At 37.2% G+C, this 9,421-nt stretch overlaps 1 protein-coding gene across 1 annotated transcript; it reads right to left on the bottom strand.

The window, feature by feature from the left end:
* Positions 1–5,136: 5,136 nt before the first annotated feature.
* LOC143569839 (delta(12)-fatty-acid desaturase FAD2-like) lies at positions 5,137–6,608 on the bottom strand. Its single transcript, XM_077055651.1, has one exon. The coding sequence runs from the start codon at positions 6,384–6,386 to the stop codon at positions 5,241–5,243; it is 1,146 nt and encodes a 381-aa protein (XP_076911766.1). The 5' UTR covers positions 6,387–6,608; the 3' UTR covers positions 5,137–5,240.
* Between the last annotated feature and the right edge of the window lie 2,813 nt (positions 6,609–9,421).

The following is a 9,421-nucleotide window of genomic DNA, read 5'->3' as shown; positions in this document are numbered from 1 at the left end:
AAAATAGTCTTTGGAATTTCGCGCGGGTATGTGTTTATCTTCATGATTTCTCCAACGAATATTAGCAATTATCCGTGACACGAACGATAAGAATAACGATTTGTTTCCGATGAACAATCTGATATTATATATCATTACTTACATGACGAATTATACGAATCTCCAACTTTGAATAGCACTTTGGTATCACAAGAATCGTTTATCAGCACACTTACACCGATGCATACACATGATTCTCCAACATCAACTAACATTTAGGGTTCTCGGGTACAATTTTATCAACAAGATTACACCGATATATATCGTTTAACATTTCAACTGCCACAAGATCATCGGTCTTAGACAGTGTTCGGCTAAACCTAAACTTAAGCAATTTCAAAAGCTTAACCAAATACCCCCTAAAGTCAAACCTTCGCATACCATTGAAAGCATAAAACTCCAGGTGTAATAGAGATCCAGGAGAACGTTAAAGGTCAACACATTGGATCCACTCATCTAATATGTATAGCCACGTCAGATATTCGTTGTCAATTAAACTTAAACGACAATGGTCCCCAGTTTGTTTTTTATGAACCGGATGAGTTACCATGCCCGGTACGAAGAGATAAAGCCAAGGTGGCGGCGAGAGGTGGATGATCTTTGTCTAGAACGACATTCTCGATGAGTTCTGAAGTGAGCTCGCGTTTTGACAACTTGGAGCTTAAATTATTCGAGATTTGCAAGGTTAAAAAAGACTCGAAAGAAGATAACACAATAATGCACAAAGAAAGAGAAATGATGCATGCGGAATACAAAACTATGCATGACTAAAGAAAAAAACTTCAACTGGAGCGGCAACGAGCAAGGATTTCAAGTTCCTCACAAAGGGTCTATCACATCTATATCTGTCCACACGCGCTTTTCTGGAGGAAAAAAAACAAAGATAGTGGCCAAATATGCAAACGACGACAAAGACGAAGAGAACGAAGACAAATATTAGTTATATTTTGGTTAATTTAAGTTGTTTATGTTTTAATTGATTTTATGTTTTTAATTTAGTTTTAATTTTAGTATTATTATATTGCTATTTAGTTTTTATTCTATTTTGTTATATATATATATATATGTATGTATGTATATGTATATAAAACTTTTAAGCTTATCAGGACGTCGAATCATAGCAGGACAGTATAGTGGAAGGGCTTTAAAGCCCCCTCCATAGTGAACAACTTGATTGATTAAAAATTTAAAATTCACAGTGCTCATTGGTCATCCGTTAGATGACGTTTTAAGTATTATAACTGTTGTTATATGCAAAATGTTTTAGTTTTTAGAACGGGTCTTTGTAGAACTTTTACAAACAATGAATATATTAACGGAATCTAATGCGAAGATATTAACCCTTTTAAAATAATGGTTAAAAGTTTTGTTTATAAAACAACGCTAGTTTCCTTCTTATTTACAACGGGTTAGGATAATTGTTCAAATAAAATGGTTCTTTGTATTATATTCAACGGTTGGACCTCACACCATTGTAAATCATTTTTTAGATCGGTGTTAATAAACATTTTTGTAGTAGTGAAAGCAAGTGTTGAGAGGAAGTGTGATAGTATGTCCAACACCGACTATGAATCCGACTAAGTTATAGACTCGAACTATGGTACGTTTGGTCTCAAGAGGTGCTTTGGTGGAGATCATAGAAGATACATAGGTCAGGGACTGAATTGAAAATTTGGTTAACTAAATAACTTTGCGTTTAAGTTTGAATTAGCTCTAGTTTGTATTTGAGCACGAGACGTATGGCTATGCCTTGCTGGGCAAGTTTATTTTTTTGTATAAACAGAGCTTAGTTTCATTTTATTAGTAACTAGAGTTTTACCCGGCGCGTTGCGCCGGGGCAGGTCTGTAAAACTCGAACAGCGGTATAACCCAAACGTTGAGGCGGTAATTAGTCGATGCGAATTCGGTTGATTTTGGTTACATGTTTTATTGTACCGGAACTAAAGCCAAAAATAAAACAAATAGATTATAAAATTAAGATGGACCAATAGGATGACGTCAGTCTATAAAATTCAAGTGTTGGTAAAAGTCGAGTGTTGTCGATCCTGGACGTTGAGACAGTGAGCCTACACGTAGTGAGTCGTTTATTTTCATGCTCATTACGGTACTATAACTAAAACAAAACAAAAAGAAAACTGACATTTGGTCGGTTTTTGTTAGGTTCGTTATGCACCAAACAAAAACAAATACAAAATAAAAAATAACCAAAATGTCTTAAACCAATAGCGTGCCGCCAAATGCCCCAATAGAGTCCTTGTGGCACAAAACCTTTCAATAATAAAATATTTAAAAAAGACATGTATTCGGTTGGGAGTCGTTTATTTTCATGCTCATTACGGTACTATAACTAAAACAAAACAAAAAGAAAACTGACATTTGGTCGGTTTTTGTTAGGTTCGTTATGCACCAAACAAAAACAAATACAAAATAAAAAATAACCAAAATGTCTTAAACCAATAGCGTGCCGCCAAATGCCCCAATAGAGTCCTTGTGGCACAAAACCTTTCAATAATAAAATATTTAAAAAAGACATGTATTCGGTTGGGAAAACCCGTACGTTGGTAAAACCCCAGTGTCCTGGCGGTGAGTCGACGCGAATTCAGTCGGTTTCAGTTACACTTGTTATGGTATCATAATAAAAAAAGGGATAGTGGCGCAGCTTGTTGTTCGCTTACCCATTATCCAGATGTAGTTCGGTTTGTGTTATATATAATAACTTTTAATCCCAAAAAAATAAAATATAAAAACAAAAACAAAGTTTAACATAACCCAAAAGCATTGTGCCACTTGGCCCGATCAAGTCAATTAACTTTGTGTTTATACTATATAGATAATAGATAATGTAATCTCTTTATTCAATTAATACAAGAGTCAAAATAGTCAAGTTCTATAGTTTATTTCGGTGTCTCTTATTATCTAGGTTAACACCCCACTCTACAACAAATAATTTTGGTATGTGCTCATTCTTAAGACTTCATCTACATATGGAATTCCATAGGGCTTGTAACTATCGATATACTAAGACCGTCCGTAATGGGGAAGTTGTATAGGCGTTATAGCCTATAACACCATGGGCACACCGCCCCCCCCCCCCCCCCCCGGCGGTTTGGCTTTTTTTTAAACGTTATACATATAACGCGATTATATGGCTACAATTTCAAAAAAGAGCCGTTAGTTACCGTTGGAGTGGAGAATAAAAAAAATTATTTTTAACTCTATATTTCTTATATATAACCAACTCATCCCCAATCAAAACTCATCAAACTTTTAAAAAATCTCTTTCAACTCTATATTTCCTCACACAAAATTCACTATATAAATGGATCCTCCATCTATATATAAACGGTTTTTCGGGCCCGACCAACAAGCCGAGGACGAGGCGAAGGAACAGGCGGTTACGAGTGCGGTTATGCTCGCGACAACTTATATGAGTTCCGTTACGAGTGCGATTAGCTCTCCACCACCCCCCGTTTCAAAAAGATCATATATCGAACGATATCGTACCGAACCAACAACCGGTTGATGGCGGATTACTTCCGCGACTCGCCGAGATACAAGAACCTGAAGACCTTTAGGCGTCGTTTTCGGTTGTCTAAAAATTTATTTATGCACATCACGAATGATTTGGAGCGTGAGCTTGATTACTTTAAGCTAAAGCCGAACGGTCGAGGGACACTAGGATTTACGGCTATTCAGAAGGTTACGTCAGCCATATGCGTGCTCGCCTACGGAAACACAGCCGACATCAACGACGAGTATTTAAAGATGGCCGATAAAATAACTCGGGACACCTTGGAGTATTTTTGTTACGGTACGTTTTGTTTTTGTTTTATAATTTTATCACTTGTTTACTTTAATAATTTATTTTATAAAAGTTGTGTAAAATATAGGAATATTGAAACTATATGGCCCACATTATCTGGGAGAGCCCAACTGTAACGATCTACAACGTCTTTACGAGGCACATACAAGGGTGCATGGTTTCCCCGGCATGATAGGGAGTGTAGATTGCATGCATTGGGAATGAGCTAATTGTCTAACTGCATGGCGAGGTCAATTCACATGAGGTGACCAAAAGAGACGAACGGTCAGCCTTCAAGCGATTGCTTCATACGACCTTTGGATATGGTCGACATTCTTTGGTGTTCCCGGTTCCAACAATGACATAACCGTCTTAGAGCAGTCTCCTGTGATGGAGAGTTACATATCTGGGACCGTTCCCCTCGCTTCGTTTTGGGCTAACGCTAACTTCTACCATCATGGGTACTATCTAGGTGATGGAATATATCTAGAGTACGTGATAATCGTTAAAACATTCAGAGACCCGATGGATGAAAAAAGACAGTATTTTAAGAAAGTGCAAGAGTCTATGAGAAAGGATATCGAGAGGTGTTTTGGTGTTCTTCAACAACGATGGCATTTTGTTACAATCCTTGTCGTCTATGGTCTTTAGAAAGAATGAAATGTGCTATGTATGTGTGTATCATAATGCATAACATGATCATCGAGGACGAGGGAAGAGTAATATGTTCAACTTTCATATCGGACCTGGATCCACCACGAACTCCGGCAAGTATGGAGCAAAGACTCGAAAACTCGGATTCCGTGCGGTCAAGAGAGATACATAACGCACTAAATGAGGATTTGGTCCAACATCTTTGGATGTATCGGCCTTTTCCTGGTGAAAACGATGATCAAAACCATGGCAACAATGAAGACGAGGATGAAGATGACGACGACGATGGCGAAGACGATGAAGACGAAGAGGGCGACGGCGACGAGGACGACAAGGACGAAGACGACGAGGACGAAGAGGGCGAAGACGACGAGGACGACAACGACGACGCGTAGTTTTTTTATTTAAATGTAATATTTATTTAATAAAATATTATTGTTATTTGATTATTCTTATTAAAAAATTAAAAAAAAAAACAAAAAGTGTAAAAGTGACTAGGCGCCACGTGGCGCATAACGCCTGAAGATGGAGAGTTACGACTACACCCTGTTTTCGTAGAAAATCATAAATCTGACCGGGCGCCACGTAACGCATAATGCCTGGGGGTGAAAAGTAATGACTACTCATGGTCTAAGATGATTAATAATATATTTATTTAGGTAACAGTGGCAAACAACAATACAAAGAATTAATGCCAATAAAAGAACATAATCTTTTATCATAAACCATGTCTGGTTTACAACTCTTACATCTTATTGTTAAACCAATAAACACCCTTGCTGTTATCTTCACCCTCATCAGCCTCAACAAAGAAGCACTCAGTAGCTTCCCTCCACATTGCTTTGATTATCGGGGTGTCGTCAAACTGATAGTATTCTCCTAAGATAGGTTTAATTGCTTTTGTTGCCTCCATGGCATGATAATGTGGGATAGTAAACAACAAATGGTGGGCGACATGCGTGTCAGTGATGTTGTGAAGAAGTGCGTTTAGTATACCGTAATCTCTATCGATTGTTGACAATGCTCCTCTCAACCAGTTCCACTCGGTACTGTCGTAGTGGGGCAGCGATCGGTGAGTGTGGTGCAACCAAGTGATGACAACCAGGAACCCATAAACGATCACTAAAGGAGCAAAGTATACCAGCACTAGCCAGGTGAACCCTTGAGTCAAACCTAGCTTGTAAAGTCCATAACTTGTTGCAATAAGTCCAATGTCAGTCACTAGTATTTGTAACCGCTCTCGATCGTTATAGATTGGACTCTTTGGATCAAAATGGTTGGCAAACTTCTCATACTTTCGGCCAGAGACGTTGAAACAAATGTATAAGAGCCAGCCAACGGTGCATAAAATCACAAGACGGAGGAGACGCCCTGGTGGGGTGTTGAGCAGTCTTGAAAAAGAATTTATGCTAGATTTCTTCTTGGGGACAAATGATTCATCATGATCGAGTGAACCCGTGTTGGAATGGTGACGACGGTGACTGTATTTCCAAGAGAAATACGGAGCAAGCATCCCCGTGTGTAGAAAGTAACCAATGGTGTCATTCAACCAAGGATACTCACTAAAGGCTTGGTGTCCACACTCATGCCCAATGACCCACAAACCCATCTGGACAGTACCTTGAAGGATCCAGTAAACAGGCCATGAAACGTACGAAAGAGGGGCGGAAAGGTGAACGATGTATGTGGTGGCAACATAGTAAAACAAGAAGGAAAAAAACAGGTCGACAAAAAGGTAAGATGAAGATCGAAGCAGGGATCGATTAAAACAGTGTTGTGGTATGGCTTTCTTTATGTCACCAAGAGTGAATGGTGGCTTGGACGATGGGGCTCGCTTTACGGATTCGAAGTTGGAATTTGTTCTGTCTATTGCATTGCCACCAGAACCCATCTGATCAATCAATAAATTATTGAAAGATCAATATTCAATCTTTTAAGAAAACTGTTGTTTTAGGAGTTTGATATGCACTGCTGATATGATTTGCAATATGAACTCTAGCTTATTTATACTGTTAGATCTCATGATAATCAACGAACATATTGGATCATATTTGACTAGCAGGTGCAAGTTCTTTGAAGACTCGTATCTTTCTACGAAGTTGCTATATATTTTGAGCGCATGCAGAAATTTATGCAAGCACACTTCGCACTCCTTAGTCCGGCCACCAAACTTGACCATTGAAAATAGCTATTTGTTTAAAAGGAATATTTAGAAATTTGGTTTTGAGAAAAAGACCGTGAAAGAAGACCTTCCTTGAGGTGGGGTTTATATTAAAAGATGTTTTAATCTTGTGATTTGTAATTATGCTTGTATTCAACTTATGCTTTGTTACACTATAGCTTTTCTATTACTGTACTTAAGATTATCATGACTGAGACTGACAGTTATTTTAGTTAACATGACCGGCAATTAGGATTCAAGTGTTTCATACAAGCCGAAAGCCCTTAGACCCGAACGAATTATATAAACAATTTCTTTTTAACAAAGATTAACATCATAGCAATTATAAACTTTATATCCTTTGAAAGTTTTTCACCGTAAAAGACTAAAAGTTCATGATCTTTAGCTTTTTAGGACTTAGAGTAATTGTTACCATCTGATGTAAACAAAGCTTATGATATGTCTTTGGAAATATTGTCCCGATTCCCCCATCCATGGCTCGTGGTAACCATGTTAGGTGTGATCACGAACCGTTGTATTGATTCATCCCTTAAGCAATGTTAGAAAACTTCAACAACCCACAGTAGTTAATTACATTTATAAGCAAGCATTGACACTTCTAAATATCCTAAAGACATTGTCACTAATGGTAAGTCACAATTGTATAATTCAAAATCAAATACGTTTATTACCCATTAACAAGATAACAAAGATTATATTCTACATGCCAAGAATTACAGACTCAAAGTCTACAACACTCTACACTAACTGTACGTTGTTATCCTATTTGATAAACAACAAAATACACGAAAAAATGTGTAGAACACAAAGAATGATATATGAGCATAAAGGACTTTATCATTGATCATGACCTACTTGTGCATGGAATAGAATAAAACTTTAGAATAAATTGGAGATCTCGAAGAAGAAAGTTAAAATGAAGAACAATCGGAGGATGTAATTGTGATAATAATTTAATGGTGACGATCAATGTTCTTGATAACATTTGAGGATATGTATCAACCTCCAAAAAGTATCATGTTAAGCTGATGTAGATGTCGTGCTCTAACCAAAAACAAGTATTTATAATCTTAAATATCTATGACAATTATAGGTAAGTAAGGTCGTTTCCATAGGGAATCAATGAAAAGTGCAAGTTTAACTCATGACTTTAACTAATTAACTAGGCGGGCAGTCGATGTCAAGCAGTTTAGAAATATGGTTTAAATGCAACACGATTACTTTTAAAGTTGTAAACAATTATGAGAAAAGTAATTTACTTCAAGTTAAGGTAATGTGATGACCAACTAATCACAGATTCAGATAAATTGATTGCGCAGTAATTACTAGACCTAATAGTTGGGTTGTGATGACAAACGATAATCTAACCGAATTGTTGACACATCTCAACCCGATCTACCCAATTACCATTTTTATATTATGAAAATCAATTAGGTTGCAATAACTAGCGATTATAAGTTCAATGACACAAGAACCTAATCCTAAGTGTTGATGAATCCAACCAGATAAGTGATGCAAAATTCAATAAACCAAGAACATAAACTGTTTAAATAATAAATTGGCAAAGTAAACAAGATTAAATAACAAAACTCAATCAAGTTCATAATCACTTAAGCATAAAAAATCTAATCATAGTCAATTACACAAAACCCTACACTTGAAGTGGTCACAAGTGGTTTAGCCTTGCATCTTGATCTTGAATGGCTTCATTGAGTGTTGTAAGGATGATAACATGGATGATTATGATGATTGGAAGGTGTAATCATAGTGGAGAATGGCCCCAAAATCTTCCTTGATGGCTAGGGTATGAAGAATATTCGACCTAAGGTTTAATTGGGCTTAAATATGGAAGAAATACAAGAAAAAACGATTTCTTGTCAGACCCGGCCGCAGCCTATAGCCTGGCCACTGTAGCCTAAGGCCTGGGCGTAGCCTACGGCCTCTGGTCACTACCGGCGGCTACAACACCAAAACACCATTTTCTTCATAAAATTTTCATTTCAACTTCGTTTTTGTCCCCGTTTGCGGCCACGTCTTCATATCTAAGTTATTTATCATATCATATATCATTACTTTCATTTACGCTCCATCCTAAATGCTACAAATTAGCTACTTTAAGCTCCAATCACTTGTAAACATAAATCCAATGTGTTCGATACGTATAAACAAGTAAAACATACAATCTAAAACACTTAAAGCACGTTCTTTCAAACACACATCACATCCCCACACTTATCCTTTTTTGTCCTGAAAACGATTTACAATGGAATCAGAACCAGAAACTGTCTTTGCAAAACACTTAGGACTTGTTTGGTTGGAGGATTTCAAGGGATTTCAAGGGAATTGGAATTAAACTTCCATTGTTTAACCTGTTTGGTTGGGTATGAGAAGGAATTGGAATTGGAATTGGATTTAATTTCCAATCAAATCCATCATTTAATGGAATTTATATTCCTCTCATATATCAAAGGATTTCATGGGATTTCCAAGGAATGTTCATAATTTACTCAATAACCCTAGCAAGTAGCAACCAAAGTCACCAACATATTCACCAACCAGCCACCACCATTTTTTTCGGCACCACCATTTTTTCCGACCACCACCAACACAATTCTGACGAGATCTTAATCACGTTTGTCCAACCCGGAACAACGGTTAATCAACGTGTTTTACGTTCATATCTAAATGTGTGTTTCCGGCCAATTCTAAAGCCGCACTTTCCGGTCATGTTTAAATCAATGAAG

Source organism: Bidens hawaiensis, unplaced genomic scaffold, assembly GCF_021521415.1.
Source record: "Bidens hawaiensis isolate Kalapana, Puna unplaced genomic scaffold, B.hawaiensis_p1.1 tig00024666_1, whole genome shotgun sequence".
Taxonomy (NCBI): domain Eukaryota; kingdom Viridiplantae; phylum Streptophyta; class Magnoliopsida; order Asterales; family Asteraceae; genus Bidens; species Bidens hawaiensis.
The sequence above is the reverse complement of the archived record's forward strand: the minus strand, read 5'-3'. Positions and strand labels throughout refer to the sequence as shown.

Bases quoted from the DNA above. Each gene is read 5' to 3' on its own strand.
- LOC143569839 (XM_077055651.1), bottom strand. From the start codon at position 6,386: ATGGGTTCTGGTGGCAATGCAATAGACAGAACAAATTCCAACTTCGAA.